We start from the raw sequence: 16,689 nt of genomic DNA, 5'->3' as shown, positions 1-16,689 counted from the left end.
GCGGATTAAATGTGAATTTATTCATAGCCGTTAGAATTAATTAATTGGTGCACCTATAAGTTATTATTAGGAATTGATTCTCTTGCACACATGGTCTGTTGCTTATATTAAAACATTACTCAGTAGATTCTGTAAAACGAGCTATAGCACCGGATCCAGGCATAATTTCCAAGCTTTCTGTGTACCAGTAACGAGTCCCACTCGAGTCAGTGCCGCTCCTGTGTATAGCTTGTCGATTTCAACGCTGCGCTGTGCCGGCTGTGCGAGACGGTCGACTGCTAGGTCGTTATCATAAGACCTTGTGGAGAAGAGATGGTTTAAAATTGTAATGATCCAATAATCTGCGGATTTTAATTTAGGAATTTAAAATTATTTTTTATATCGGGGCGTAGGACAGGTCGAATAACTAATGTGACGGTATTTAGTGCAAAAGTTCTGTATATACGTAAGATTGGATAGATCGATGGATGATGGACACTAGTTTTAAAAGTTTATCAATAATCCACTCTTGATGCAGTTTTCCATGTTTTCATATTGTATGAACAAGCAGTACCGAATTAATAGCAACGGCCAATAAATAAATGTAAAGCAGTAATAAGTACCTATTTAACAGTCTGTCGAATTAAATCTGTACAAAATGAAACACCGTGCGTTCTGATTCATAGTCCCCTGTAGATTTACATAGTTTTTTGTTTTAAGTTTTTATTTTATTTTACACCCCTATTTTTACTTGCTGCGATCAATAAGTTTGTTAAGTTGATGGTTTTATGAGAAGAAATATTAACTGGAGATACATCACGTCATTTACAACCAGCTGCTGCGAAGTTTGCACGAACTCCATTCAATCAGTCCTATTCAATAGCTGTTGGAATCGAAGACAAGTCACAAACGTCCCAGTGTTATGGTAAGGTGTGCACAACAAAATACGGATGTTTTAGTTCTCGTTTAGCTTCTGATGAATAGGTGAAGAAAAATAACAACTTTTATGATAACATTTTACTAAATATGGTTGCATGCATCTTCAAACCCAAGTGTTCCTGACTACATTGGCATAACTATTTATTACATATATGACCAACACTAAAAATTGTAAGTATCAACGCCTGCCTATTACATAGTAAGTAATGAATCCTACACAATAGTGACTATATACTTAAATATTTAACATTTTGTCTTAAACATAATTAGAATTACCATGTGTACTTCATCAGTTTGACTTACATAACATCATTCGTTAGACATGCCTATAAATACTTAAAATCGTAGAAAACTGGAAAATAAAACAAATCTTTTTAGCCAGCGTTACAGTTAGCATAAAATACATTAAAATGACTAAGTGAATCAAGGCACATATTAGCCCACAGGTAACAGCAAGATAGAAATGCGTGTAGCAGCAATATTTGCAGGATTATGCAGTGCCGGCGTTAGGGGGGGCGTGATGGGGCGATGGCCCAGGGCGACAAATTCTGGGGGGCGCTAAGGTCTGAAGTTGGAGACTAGAGGAATACTTCCATCGCCAAACTTTACGCTAAAGGAAAGATGAAATTCTTAATATAATTTTACTTGGGATCAGCAAAAAACTAACACTTGATATTGCTTCCCTCAAGTGGGCGCCACAATATTTTTGCCCGGGGTGACAGTGGCCCTTACGCCGGCACTGGGATTATGTTATCCAAACTTCAGAGTTCTAAATTATACCGACCCTTAAATATCGCGGCTGCACATCAACGGTCTTCCTAGTTACATGTCGGCTATTCCTGAGTAGAAGGCACTTTTTACACCTAAGGTACGGTACCTACTATAATAATTACCGTGCCTAAGGAATAAGGACCGATATAGATATCGGTCCTATTTTTATTCTATAGTGCTTAGTAGTTTTTAAACTACTAAGCCCTATAGAATAAAACTCAATACGAGCAGACGACGCTAATAATATTAACATTAGACGTTTAAATAAACTAGAAGGAAAAAGGCTCTAAAATATTTTTCATTCTAATATACATACTTGTGGACTTGGCCAACTTTTAATTTATTTTTTTCGTTCTTTACAGAGTAGATTTCTCTAAAATATAAAAATATAGGTAGGTATGTAAATTGATATAATACACAACTGAAACTGAAAAATCATTAATATAAAAAAGGTTGATATGTAGATGTTCTGTTACGTCCGAAACTAGTCGGGCTACCCCCCGATAAATACTTAAACTTACGCGTGAGTTAACCGTTACATCATTTTCACTATAGTTACTATTTATTTACTTATTAGGTATACTGTGGAAGACTTACAGCTTAAAAGATAAAACTATCAAGATATGTAGATGTGATGTGTAGATATCTACTTACGACTCTTAAAAATGCGCTTAATATTATTAAACGCAATGCAAATTATAGTAAGTTATGCTTAACAAATAATTGTCTTAAAAACCAGTATCAGTTGCCTACTATTTACGACAACATTTCATTAGGCTGTTAGCATCACGTTTCATCATCTGAAGATTCAGAAGATAACTGTATTACTAAGAACGGATCATCAATGTCAAACACGGTTGAAACATAGTTATCACCTAATTCATCCAACATATTTTGAACATCGACAGGTTCCTCTTTAATTTTGATTTCATCTTCAGATTTAACATTAGTTTCAGAATCATCTGTATCGGGAAATTCTATCCTAGAAACATATTTCTCTGTTTTAATACCGCACTTTGTATCTATTGTATTTTCGTCTGAATTTTCCGCACCTTCGCTAGGGCTAACTGAACTCAAAACGGGATTTAAGGTTGAATTAGAATTTGATGCATTATCACTTTTCTGGTCAGCTGACGCACTAATAGTAGGTAAAGCCTCGTCGGTTAAACTAGAGGCATTATTTTCAGTGTTAAGAAGACTTGATGAAAATATTGCTTGAAAATCTGGTTTTCCTCCAATATTGAAACTACTTTGGTCGTGGTCGTCGTCATTATCACTTTCTATTTCTGTATCACTAGAAGACTGCTGAAGCTCAAAGTCCAAAGGGTTACCTGCGAAACCAGCTTTGATCGTGTTTTCCATGTGTACGTATCTGAAAGCAAGAAAAAACAAAATTTACGACTCCAGCTAAGTAAGAAAAATTCCAACCGTATTCTGAGGCACAATATTTAAAAAAATAACTTCTCCACAACTAAACTTAATAGGGTTACTTTAAATAACAACTTATATCATATCTCACTTTTCTAGAATTTCTTGTTCTTTAACTTGAGCGACGAGTTTGTTCTCCTCGAGCGTGGCCAGCAGCTGCGGGTCCCTCTCCGCAGGGTCTTCCAGCTGCACCTCGCGCGGCAGCCAGCCCAGCAGGTCCTGGTACTCACGTTTCTGCCGGTTCTTGCGCAGCGCCTCCCCGCAGTGACGGAACAGTGCTGTCGCTGTTAATATTTCAATCGATAAAGAGGCTACACTAAGTACTTTGGGCAATATGTGGTAGAATAAAGTGGGCCCCAAGTTATTACTGCCGGTTTGGCTAGTGCCGTTCGGTTCGACACACAAATCTCCAATAGAAATTAGGAAATAAGAATCTAGCAACTAACAACATGTCTTCACTTTAGATACTTAAGGCTACGCTAGAATGTACGAAAGCCAAACAAACGGGTTTTGATTCTCGACTATTCAACTATAAATATTGATTAATCCCCGCTATGTGGGTATGTTACTATCCTTAATTAAATTGTTTTTTGACCGGTCTATGGAGATACTTTTGGTATAAATTCTTCGCACTATATATATGCGTCGCATGTTATAGGCCTAAAAGTTAATATAAATGAATAAGAGAAGTAAAAGTCTGACTTAATACAAAGAAATAATAGATTAAAATTCTTACCTCGTTTAAAAATTTCGTATCGATTCCAACAGGATTTACTTTCTTTATTATATTTTGCAACGCATTTCTGGACTTCAAAGAAGTCTGGAAAGGCGACTCTTCCTTCTTCGTCTATCGATTCGTTTAAGCGGTCCTCCAGTAACTTGGCTGGGCCAGCGATCCTGCCCTCTTTGGCGTTAATGCGTATTTCCCGACGCTTGGCGATGTCTGTACGGCAGCCCTTCAGCTTTGCTATTCTCTTATAGGTGTGTATTAGTTTACTTTTGTAACTGTAACATGAATTATTAAATGGTTTAATGAGTCAAATTTAGAAAAAATATTTGAGTCGTTATTTTCGTCGATCAATAATTATAATTAATACATCCCACTAGTAGGTAGATTTCGAAAAGATAGAGACAAAGATTTTTAGAGTGCTTTGTTTGTCATCTTCCCTGTTTGCCAAATGTACTAGAAAATATATATAATTTATTATTAGATACTACTTACAGATCACATAAAATATACGGTGAATTCTTAGTATCGTCAAAAACTTCAGCCTCTTCCAGTTGAGCAATCTTACTTTTATATTTCACAATTTCTTCCTCTAACTCGCGTATCTCAACACTGTTATCCTTTTCTCTAGTGACCTCTAAATAAGTACTAGGTATAAGCAAATCATAGTCTCTTACACCCGTAACTATTTTTTTATTGTCATCTTCTAAGTTATTCGCATTGCAATTTGTTCTAATTTCTTGTGTTTTATTTTCTTTATTATTATTATCTGCATCAGCGTTATGTGATGTTTCATGATCAATTGAAATAGTATTTTCAGTATCAGAATTATCCAAATCTATGACTTCAATATTTTCAGTGGATTGCAAACTTTTCGTACTCATAATATTTCCATATGTTTGTTTACATCTAGTCTTGCGATTTTTAGTTCTAAGAGTTGTTCTTGAGTTCCTATGTCTTGGAGTATCTATTTCTTTACTGCTCAATCTTTCATCATATGCATTTATGTTGATATTAACTTCACGTGCATTTTCTATATGGAAAGTGTTAGATATACAAGTCCTCTCTAGAAAAATATTATAAATAAAACTAATTAAGAAAGTTAATATTTTTAAATATGTGTTCATTTATGCACTCTAGAGAATAAGTTTTATAAGTTTCTTTAAATCAAAAATTACATTTAGGTATTTGCTTTGAAGTGGAAAAAGGATAAAGCAAAAAAATTGTTTAGATATTTGCTATGGTTGTTCTAAACAAATAGCAAATAACTCTTTCCTTATTAATTGACATGTATCTCCTATTCTAATCCTAAATTAAACCAATTACTTCCTTATATTTTGTGCTCATTTTGTGTTTTTTTTTTAAATAGACGACCCTGGCATTTGATACTTTAGGCACAAACATTCAAGTCACATGGACAAACCACAGGGATCGAATCTGCAACATGTCGTGCTCAGTAAATTAGGTGCGGTGACTTTTTTCTTTAAACAAGGAATTAAAGATGTGTTTCAATACTTAATGCAAATTACATTCCTAGTCATATTTCTTTGGATTTTATACAATCACAATATTTTGGAAATTTATCTGATTAATTAATTAGATTCTTTTGTCAGTTACCCCATTGGTTATGTACATAACAGTTATATGTTGGTTGATTATCATGTACTAGGTCAATGATCATGCAATACAGTATAGCTGCTGTCTTTGCCACCTTAAGTCTATAGGCATTATTAAAAAAAACTCACCAATATTGTCAGTTTTGCTAGAGTCCTTATTTTTTAAATTTTTGCCCAGTGTAACAAAAGGTACTTTCCGTTTAACACGACCAGACTTCAAGCTTTCACAAAGAGTCTTTATATGTAAGAATTTATGATCAGGATCCATTTTGAGCTGTTTTAATGTTTTTCTCAACAGTTTTCTAAGTGATGGGGAATTTTTGAGTTCTATACTTGTATCTTGGTATAGAGGTATCAGTGTCTTTTTTATAACTCTCGACATACCAACAACATTCTCCATGCTTAAGCAGAAATGGACGATTTGGTCCATAAGGATGTCTCCATCAAGTTTTTTTGACAAATTTATTGCTTCGCTTGTGTCTGTAATAGCCAACACCTCATCATCAGATCCTGATTCATCTAAATCAATTGTTTCAATTGTTTGAGCCACTATCGGGGATATACTGCTGATCTGCATCTGAAAGTGTTATTACAATATTGCATTTTACAATTTTCATTCATGATTGATTCACTGGACTGTAAGCCTCTTAATCTTTGTCATTTCGACTTTAAATACTACAAAAATAAAAGTTTTAAAGGCATATTCTTGTCTACAGTTTGTAAACAAATAAAAGAGAACATTTAATGTATCGACTAAAGAAAAAATCACATCAGGAAAGCTATTTGATCATTAAAAAAATATTGTTTACCGCCTAAACACCATATGTTTAATAAAATTTAAACAATTTACTTGAACCTACCGTATCGTCATCATCATCATCTATTATCACAGTATCGTCACTCATATTGATGAATAAATAAACCTAACAGTATAATTAAGACATTTTAGCTTAAATTTAATTGTTTACAACATAACATTTGTTACGCGCAAACTCGTAAAGCAATGTGCAGTGCGGGCGGGAGGAAACAAATTGACGCTGTTGACAGTTCACGCATTGGCCATTCTGGCATGATGATTGTCGTTCAAAAACATAAAATTCCAGAAAATAGTAAACATTTAAATTATGTTCAACTGAAAATTACTGATTTACGTTAGAGATATCACTAACAACTTAAAGTTTTTTAAATATAACAAGTCCTTTGGATAAGCAACTTGATGATCAAGTATATTCATGGGAAGTTTAGTACTAATCAGATTGGTATGCAAATTTATTATTCTGGTGCCGTTCAATCTTTTTCTAACTTGGAAAGAAAACACATATTTAAAAAAACTATATTGCGAGCAAGAAATGCTGTTGAGGATGTGATTGCTAATTTAAAGGAAATAAAAGTTGATCTTTTGCATGGTACAGCTAACATTGAAAGTTTTGGTCGATGGTCGAATTGAGGAAACTTCTTAATTTTATTTGCGTCGATCTTGAAATTAAAACATTTTGATTAATTTGAGATTTTATCTCTTGTAAAACAATGTTTCAATGGGCTAAGATCTCAAAAAGTAGGTTGGGCGAGGATCAGAGAGGTAGATTATATGGAAATTGAAATAAAAAGCCAAATGCGGATAAATATATATTTAGAGAGGCCAATTAAAACCTATTGTTATTATGTGAAACAAATTGCAACAATAAATTGGCTTGTTGCTGCAATCACTTAACATTATAATAATGTAATGCTCTTATTTATTATAGAACCTTAAGTTAAAAATACACTTTGTTATAAACTACCATAAAAGAAAATACTAAGCAATAAAAATGCAACAGTTAATGAGATGGATGATAGTTGGGCGAATTTAATTCCGAAAACTATACATAATGAGACGATTTTTACATAGTTTACAATGCGTACAATTCCAATAATATCTATGAAGACAAAATATATTTATAAGGACTATTTTGTTCAAAGCACCATACTGGCCGCATTGATTTATTTCTAAATTCAATACACTATTTATTAATAGACGAGAAATATATTTTTTATATTAAATTATCCTTCATAAGTTTCCACAATTTCGTAAGTTCACATTTCCGTTCCGTGAGCGATCCTTAATTAACACAATTTACCCAATATCTCCACCTCATCTGGAATAAGATAAAATATACATTTTATATTTAGAGATTAAATATGAAATTGAAAAACAGGGAGTTAAATACAGATTAAGGGGTCATTAACAGAGTTTAAATTTTAGGTTGAGCAAAAGAAAAGTTTTATGGACCTGCCACCATTGGATTAAACAAGTCCAAGGAAAAATAATTATCAGGTATAGTGTCTCAATGTAACTGCTGTGTTTTCCTTTCCATTTCCTAAATCACTTTTTATCTTGCATGTGTAGGTTGTAAGTATATAAATCTGCGCGTTTGTGAGTATGAGTGAATTTTCATGAATGCATGTGTTGTCTGCCAATACAATAATTGGACGTGAATTGTATTGACCTTGAGTGTACCGTCCCACACAAAATTTACAATTATTGTGTAGAAAAACGAAAATTGTCATTTTAAGTCAAATTCATTCATTCATTGACCGATGTAAATCAGCAGAATTGGGGCCCAGGCCATTTAGATCACTATGGCACTGTGAAAACTAATGTAACTATCAAATTTAATGTTATCAATGTACGGGGCAGGATTACAATGACTACTCAATGTGTGCTCATGAGTTGACAAAATGCTCATGAGTTGACAAAATGCTCATGAGAATACGAAAAATTTCCAATTGAATTTCCTGTTAACTTGTGAATCTGTGACAGTGAATGAATGAATATATTCTTTAGTGTACACCACTGAATATAATCAGTGTGTATATGTGTGTGTGAGTGTGTGTGTGTGTGTGTGGTGTATCTGGTCTCTGTAGGTGACAGGTGTGTACTCACGCAGGCCGGGCGGTCTCAGTCGTCGCGCGCGACGTGTCGACGCTGCAGCGCCACGGCCAGGTCGTGTTGCAGCGCCGCGCGCCGGTGCACGACGTCCGCCGGGACCACCGAGCGCAGCCCGTTCACTATGTCCTTAGTCTTACCTGGAACAACAGGCCACTATTATATTAAAACACTGGTACTTAACCAGTGTTTTACAAGGAGCGACTGCCTATCTGACCTCCTCAACCCAGTTACCTGGGCAACACGATACCCCTTGGCTAGACTGGTTGTGAGACTTTCAAGCTTCTGAGTACTTTTAACGACTGTCAAAGATATAGAAATAATTTAATGTGCCTTCCGAAGCACGGACCAACCGCGTCAAGCGTAGCTTAGCCTGTGATCGAGTCACTTATGCGGTTATAGCTTAGCTCACAAACACATTTACACAAACAGGTCTACTTTAAAATTCTGTAATTCTACGTAAGTATTAAAAACAATCTAGGATTTACTATGATGAACTAATAATTAAATCTCCATTCACTTCTTTCATTACAACTCGAATGAGTGTGTGTGAGATACTAAATAATGTATGAATTATAGAGTTACCGGAAGTTAGTTAGTTATAGAGTTTGAGGAAAACCCCGCGGGCCCACCCGCTTAAAATCGAAAATAATCCCTCTCGAACATAAAATTGCGGTTATTTTATTAATTATTAATGGTAATTATTTTATTATATTCCAGTTACCATACATACACTAGCCTTTCTCCTCAACTTATTAAAATACTTTACCAAAGTAGATATCGTTGAGGGTGTTCCTGATCTTGTTCTCCATATCCTCGACCATGCGGCCGACGTTCACGATGTGCGGCGTGACGTCACTCACCGCTGAGTCTTGCTCTGCCTGCAAATACCACAATCATTTACTAGACAGAAAAAATATCTGAAGAGCAGGTCCCTCTCCATGGTAATGACGATTCGTTAGAATAGGTTCCTCCTAATTATTAAGACATTCCAGTAGATGATTGTAGTTTTAGCTTGAGGTCTTTGATAAAACTGGCACATCACAGCCAGAACCCGAAGAGAAGATGAAGAGAGATGGAAGGGAGATAAATAGGCCTCTGCAGTAGTCATTTAATTAATCTCTTATTATCACATAATTTTAGCGCAAAACCAACTGCATAAATTTTAGTAGGAGTCTACTTCGAAAGTCCAGCCTCAGTTGAACCACAATTTGCCATGGTAAACTAACCAAAATAGGTTTGTTTGATTACTTGTAGAACAAAGTGAGATATGTAGTAAAAGTGTGTTAAACAGAATTAGCATAGCACCACAACTTTTACCAAATGAATACTTCCAAACATTAATGATTACCATTTATGGTAACGGATAATCACTTATATTATTGATACGAGTGCATACACACAATACACTGTGATTAGATAGTTCAATAAATAAAGTAAACATTAATAGATGTATAATAGTCTCTTATCAAATTTGTCCACTATTGACAAAAGCACATCTATGAAATTGGTAAAAATTTGGGTTTCAGATAGTGCATATTGACGATAATAAGTCGGATTTGCGACATTTGCGACGGTTACAATAGGATAGCAGCTAGACAAAAACAAAATTTGCACATTGTTATTTTCATTATTAGTGGCAATGGAAATACCATAATGTATAGAAAATCCAACTGTCTAGATAGCATGAGTCATGAGTTACTGTCTGGTGACAGACAGAAGGACAGCCAGACTCTGGAGTATCCTCAAGGTATTAAACTTTAAAAATAAATATATCCTCTGGACCCAAACCAGATAGAACAAATACTATGGTGAAGAGAAAACTGATAAATGTAACCATTCATGTAAATACAGACCTGTCTAGTAAGACTTCCACCGAGGTTCATGGTCCCGCTACTTTCCTTGTTGGTCTGCAGCCAGAGCATGGCGGTAGATGTGAGCTTATAGTGAGCATTGCGGCCCGAGCTCTTCTCTATCACCTCAACCACGTGGATGGAGTCCCAGCAGCCTTTGATCTTCTGAGAGCCATCGCCAGCTTTCTTTATCAATATTACACCTGAAATGTTTTATTAATTATTGGTATAAGTCTGTCAAGTCTATAATATCTAAAACATGATTAATTTTATTTGAAATATCTAGTTGTTTGAAATAAATATAATATTTAAATTAAAGTATTTAAGTGATCATTTCTGATTTATGCAGGAAACAAAAAGAAAATTACCCAAATCTATATTTTATTTGTTTGGATTAGCGTCCAACATTTCAAAGTAATATTTTTGTGGGTATGAAGGAAGATGCCACTCAACACTGTTTCACCGTCACATTCCCACAAACATTTTTTTAAGATACCATGGTGAACCCCCTGGTCACCTTCTTAAATGTTTTTTAAGTAAGTGCTGGTTGGTAAGTGGTCTAGCCACAGTTTGTGTATGTTTTTCACTTCTTGTTCCTACTCTCTGTACTATGAAGTATTAAACATGTGTAGTAATAGGTTGTTTTAACAATTTTTATTGTGGTGTTTTCACAGTTGTTGATTTGTTTTACATACACATGTAAGGTATGGTAGACAAATCAGTAGTGTCCAGATTGATTTAAAAGTATAGGGATCACCCTATGAAGATAAATAGTCAAAACAATTATAGCAAACTCTATACATGAAAACACAACCTAATTGATTCATTTTGAGAGTTACAACATAAACGACACCAAATTAAGTAATGCTAATAATTAAATATAAATATTTCCTGTTTATAACCTAAGAATGTAACAAACCTGCAAATCCATGGTCCATGTCCCACAGGTACACAGAGCTGACTCCTCCTTCGAAGTACATTTCTCTGTACTGGTCGAAGGCGTGATTAGCGTCGATTTCTAATTTCCTCAACCTTTCCGAAGGCATCGACCCGTCTTCTAGAGGAGGGTCGTACGTATTTGACCACGGCGACCTGTAAGAGTCTCCGTCGCGGTTGTAATCGCACAGTAAGTAGTCTTTCCCTGTGCTGCGGTCCTGAGCGATCTTAAGCGGCTGGTCCACAGACGAGAGCAGGTCATCGCACATACTAGGCACCAGATCTATCAGATCTGTCAAGTTTTTCTCGATCTGCTGCGGAGGCAGCCTCCGCATCAGGTCCAACGCACAATCCATTTGTTGGTCAGTCTGTAATAATCAAAAATCATATCACAGTTTTAGTTGTATTCCGTTAATTTTGGTGTATTAGTCATCATAACAAATAGTGTTCTAGTAAAATATGAGGGCTGTGACGCCCTCAAAACTGACTTACCATGATAAAATGAGAATACAGAAAGGGCTAATAAATACGGTAAATAAATTAAGATCTTTTTAGAGTTATAATTGTTATGTTCCAATTAATTTTAGTAATCCCAACCCGAATTGATAACTTGAGCTTGATTGACGTAATTTGACAAGAGCCAACGACGTTCAGAAAAGCTCGATGCCATAAAGTAAATAATATAGGTAGTATTTTTGTGCTTTATAGTGCTGTAAAAATAAACTACTTTCCAAATTATTCCATGATTTAAACACAAATCTTTTATTGAAATTAAAAAAAAACCTTGTGAAGCATAGAATTTAAAGATTCCAGTTAATTTATATCCAAAATATTATTTAGTTGTTCTAGTAAATAATATTTTGGATATAATACTTGACATATTTTTTGCCTTATAAGTTCAAATTGATAATACATAAATAACTTGTTACAGTACGCCGGAAACAGCTGGCACGTCACTATTAACTTAAAAGGAACGTTGCCTGGATTGTACGACGCCGGTATATCGGTTTCTTTCACTCTCGCAGGAATTCGAATGGGAAGCATGAAAGCGTCATAGTCAATGAAAACATGTAACTGTTTCCTGTTAAATGTCAGTTCGTGTATAATGTTGTGTGTGTCAAAGTTTTGTTGTTATTACATATAATTTTGATAATTACCGTTTATTACATAAATTAATAATTTCATCAATGGGATTGTGATTCCTTCTTATATCAGCGTCGAAGTAATAGTGTTACGTGTGGTGTGAATTCTCGTAAAGGTTTGTATTGTGTACACAATCATACTTAGTTTAATGATTCACGTTATGGGAATGTTATCACGGTTATTATTATAAAGGTTCTATTATACGCGCCTAAACGGGAAGTAAGTGTATCGAGGACGCGGTTAGCTTTTGTCAGTAAGGTAGAATAGTGCTTCGGAGATTGCATATAAGATAATCCTATTTGCAATGGGCATTCACAAAGTTGATGGTCTTGAAACCCTACGATGGTTGCTACTGCACTTAACTCATAAATCACATGCTCTAAATGTAATTAAGCAACTTTTGAATGAAACTAAACTTTGAAAATACAATTTAAATCTTTAGATTCAACATTGCATGGAGAGGTTAAAATCTGAGTAATAAAGTAACAATAGTACCTGTCAGGTAACACTGTATTGTATTCAAATAAGTAATTACTGGTGGCCGGTTCTGTATCTCTTTGTATTTGTTACTAAGGAACAAGTTATATCTGGTTGACTATTCTGCTAGTTGCTAATTTGTGATGAATTATGATTACTGATAAGAATTAAGCATATCTGCTGTTACTAAAACTCGTAATAGTCAAAGTTAAAGATAACAGTAGCGTAGATCTCTTTTATGAAAGCCTATTAATATAAAAGTTGATATAAACATTAACCTCGTTAGCCAGCAATGCCATTCTTATATAATGACTTCTACAAAGTTTGCACAAGTAAGGTGCGAACAAAAACACTAATTAGATTGTTTACATCTTTACATGCATGTTAATTAGGAATACTAAGGTTGCTATGCTTAGTGCTTACTGACTACAAACATGTCTTCCTAAAACATTCATATCCAGATTTTCAGAATATATCTCAGTACATATATTATATGTTCTGATGGTAGATGAAGTGATGTTGTTAGGCTTTAAAGAAAGACCACTTTAGAAGCAGCAAAGGACAGGAAGATCAAAGGATAAAAACTATTGTGTGGGTTTTACAAAACCAACAGTAGCCTAACTTGAATACCTTCAAGTTTAGTTTAATACCAACTAGATCAATCTTTATTCTGTACGAAGGAGGAACTTTAACAAAATGAGCCAAAACATATTATTTTTGATTTATCCTACAAACAAGGTCATAATCATAAAAAACATGAAAGATAACATTCCATCTCTACATAGATAATAATACCATATGTTTACAACTATCTAAAGATATAACCTTGAAAATTCCAGGCACTGCGGTTAACGGGCGCAAAGAAGTAACCCTGTCATGATGCCGACCCAACTGGTGAACCAGGATAACCATGCGAACGATGTGCGGGTGAAGACGGTGTACAATGGTGATGTGATGATAACATACATCAACCATAACATCAACTTTGATGAGTTTACGCAGGAGATGGTGGCGATATGCCGTTTTATGCCTGACCAGGTTGGTTTTTTTGAAGTTTTGTATGGTAACTGTTGAGTAATTATTATTAACTAGTTTTCGCCCGCGTCGAGGTCGGTTATATCGCGTTTCCAAGAGAACTTTTCAAAAGTCCAGGATAAAAACTATCCTATGTTCTTTCTCAAGGTCAACTCTAGTTCAGCGCTTTAGACGTGAAAGCGTAACAGACAGTCAGACAGACAGACAGACAGACTGAGTTACTTTCGCATTTATAATATTAGTAGGGATTTACCCAGAACTAAGATTTACATCTCTATTGTAACATTGTTTACCCTTTTTTAAGTACCTAAACAGAGTACTGACAAATAATTTCAAAATAACTGACATTGCTAGGTTATTGAGTAGTAGTCTTAAAATAGTAGAATTTAATCTGGACCTTTTGACACTTTCCAGGTGTAGTAATATTTTCAACGGTTAAAAACAACAGTATTAACATTGAACTTCTAGTAATTGGTTTAACTGAAACGGATACCTACCTTTTGAACTTCGAACTAAGAATAGTATTACACTTAAGTGTGGCCATGATTAAGCAATTGCATTTAATTAGGAGTTCTGTTCGATTTTTGTAGTCCTTTACTGCCTGCCTGTGGCTTTATATAAAAAAAAATACAAATAAAAACTGCTTTAAAGTTTAGGTGTTGGTTAGGAGATTTTTGATGTAGCGGCTTCGCAAAATACAAAGAAGTGACGCTATTCCCATTTAAAATACGTACCATTACTATTCAGTGTGCTATGGCGGACATTGATAAAACAACAAAGCAATATTTTTTATCTAGCCCACCGTGTCCGTCTCCTGGCAAAGTACTTCCACGATTTTCTGTCCCGGACTAGAAAATAATTAAGTTTTTAAAATAGTGGAAGTTGCGAGATGAGAAGTAACGTAACTAAATCCTGCTTGCGTGTCAAGACTAAGTCCCCGAACATACAAAAAAGATAACCAATCCTTCGTCGGTCACCGGCGACCACCACTACCTGTCTCTAAATTTGAAATCTGTTTCCAGGTGTTTACTATGAAGTGGGTGGACGAGGAAGGTGACCCCTGCACGATATCGACGCAGTTGGAGCTGGACGAGGCGCTGCGTCTCTACGAGCTCAACAGGGACTCCGAGCTGACTGTTCACGGTAAGTTCTACCACATAAGAAGACGATAGTCCGAGGAAGTAGTCAAAGGCTGTACTCAGACTACTGAATGGAATGACTAGTTGACTACGTTTGTGATGTCAAATAACGAATCATGGGGGAATAGCGTTATTCATCGGATTGCGGGTCAGGGTTATGTCGGTATACTTAAAAAAATTGTGGACTATTATTTGGAGTTTTGTAGAAAGGTCTAAAACTATTACTAAACACACATTAAGGTTGTTACCTCTATTTCGAAGCTACGATTTCAAATAAAGTATATTACTGTACACATAAGACAGATTGAGTAATGTATGTATACTTCCAAATGGACGTTTGGAACGATATAAAGATATTGAGTGTTGAATATCTAATAATTATTTTACATTTAGTTTACATAACATTGGCTGAGATCGGCTAACAAGATTATCAAGACTGCGATAAATTAAATCCCCTTAGACATCCCTTAGTTTTTATCTTCCAGCCCATTAGGGATGAAGATTAAGCTATGCGACGCCCACTCTTTAGAAACAATATTTGCATAGAAACAATTGGTCCAACGGTTCTCAGAAAGCGTAATTATAGAGTAAAAAGTGTTGTGATTAATTGCTTCGCTTAGCTGTGGCTGGGGGCGGTTTGTCAGCGCTTGTGCTGCGTTTTACTGTTCTAGTGCGCGCTTAAAATGATAGATGGCGCTGTCAAGGGAACCGGTTAAACAGACCGAATTGGTATCGTATTTTTTTGGATATTGTTTTTATCGAACATTGAGAATTTTGATACTTTACTTGACTATTTATAAATATTTTTGAAGTTGTAACAAAAATGGAATAAGGTCAGCCTATTTTTCGGGCCTTTTAATGTAGGAACACACAAAATTACAATTCAATGACATTTTTGCGTTTACAATTCATGAGCATTACCCAATTCTGTATAACTGTGTAACCAACCTACTAAAAAACCCACTGCTACAGTCTATAACAGCCCGGCAGAACGCCAAAATCGAATATAAGTTACCATCGAATCATAAATCGATTCATTAAGTTAATAGCACCAGTCCCAATATAATGCATGCGATAGGGTCGACCTTATCAGATTCAAATCGGGCAGTCTTCCAACCATTCCCAACCCTAGTATAATTTCCTAGTTTCTCGACAGTTTATAGTCAATTCTAGACATCTTTGCGCGGCGTGACGTGTGTTTCAACCCTTATATATACAGTGACTAGCTTTTCGCCCGCGGCTTCGCCCGCGTCAAGGTCGGTTATATCGCGTTTCTAAGAGAACTCTTCAAAAGTCCGGGATAAAAACTATCCTATGTTCTTTCTCAAGGTCAATTCTATCTCTGTACCAAATTTCATTAAAATCAGTTCAGTGGTTTAGACGTGAAAGCGTAACAGACAGACAGCCAGACATACAGAATTACTTTCACATTTATAATATTAGTAAGGATGTTGTGTACTAACACAGCTTTCATTTGTGTGTGAATGTCACACAGTCAAGCTTTAATGATAATATATTGCACGCACACATAGCGCCGCGCGCACGTTTGGGTTGAACCATCTGAACATTAATAGTTTGTCTGCTATGACACTTATTGCGGGTCAGACTTATTTTATGGAAATTTCGAACGCGTATGAAATTGTAATGGAGTTAATTAATTGGGATAAGGCTTATTACGTTGTCAGATATGGAGAATTTAATATAGGCTGTCATTCAATTT

General features: G+C 35.3%; 3 protein-coding genes across 5 annotated transcripts; 1 reads left to right on the top strand and 2 right to left on the bottom strand.

The window, feature by feature from the left end:
- Positions 1-531: 531 nt before the first annotated feature.
- Positions 532-6,703, bottom strand: LOC113499097. Its single transcript, XM_026879455.1, has 6 exons — positions 6,321-6,703; positions 5,590-6,037; positions 4,340-4,910; positions 3,854-4,122; positions 3,209-3,401; positions 532-3,061 (listed from the first exon to the last, which is right to left on the bottom strand). Exons 1-6 carry the CDS (start codon positions 6,363-6,365, stop codon positions 2,476-2,478), a joined length of 2,112 nt encoding a protein of 703 aa, XP_026735256.1. The 5' UTR covers positions 6,366-6,703; the 3' UTR covers positions 532-2,475.
- A 370-nt stretch (positions 6,704-7,073) lies between these two features.
- LOC113499105 (F-actin-capping protein subunit beta-like) lies at positions 7,074-11,810 on the bottom strand. The gene is made up of 6 exons (XM_026879463.1): positions 11,668-11,810; positions 11,159-11,543; positions 10,243-10,442; positions 9,156-9,267; positions 8,384-8,526; positions 7,074-7,595 (listed from the first exon to the last, which is right to left on the bottom strand). The coding sequence occupies exons 1-5, from the start codon at positions 11,668-11,670 to the stop codon at positions 8,399-8,401; spliced, it is 828 nt and encodes a 275-aa protein (XP_026735264.1). The 5' UTR covers positions 11,671-11,810; the 3' UTR covers positions 7,074-7,595; positions 8,384-8,398.
- Positions 9,946-16,251, top strand: LOC113499131 (atypical protein kinase C-like). 3 transcript variants are annotated; one of them, XM_026879487.1, is made up of 3 exons: positions 9,946-10,136; positions 13,635-13,833; positions 14,853-16,251. In XM_026879487.1, the coding sequence occupies exons 2-3, from the start codon at positions 13,672-13,674 to the stop codon at positions 15,000-15,002; spliced, it is 312 nt and encodes a 103-aa protein (XP_026735288.1). In that variant the 5' UTR covers positions 9,946-10,136; positions 13,635-13,671; the 3' UTR covers positions 15,003-16,251. The 3 variants fall into 3 exon arrangements, with proteins under 3 accessions (XP_026735288.1, XP_026735296.1, XP_026735283.1); XM_026879495.1 differs by lacking the exon at positions 9,946-10,136 and adding an exon at positions 12,122-12,245; XM_026879482.1 differs by lacking the exon at positions 9,946-10,136 and adding an exon at positions 12,263-12,433.
- Positions 16,252-16,689: the final 438 nt, after the last annotated feature.

Source organism: Trichoplusia ni, chromosome 1 (assembly GCF_003590095.1).
Source record: "Trichoplusia ni isolate ovarian cell line Hi5 chromosome 1, tn1, whole genome shotgun sequence".
NCBI lineage: Eukaryota > Metazoa > Arthropoda > Insecta > Lepidoptera > Noctuidae > Trichoplusia > Trichoplusia ni.
This window is presented reverse-complemented; position numbering and strand designations above follow the sequence as displayed.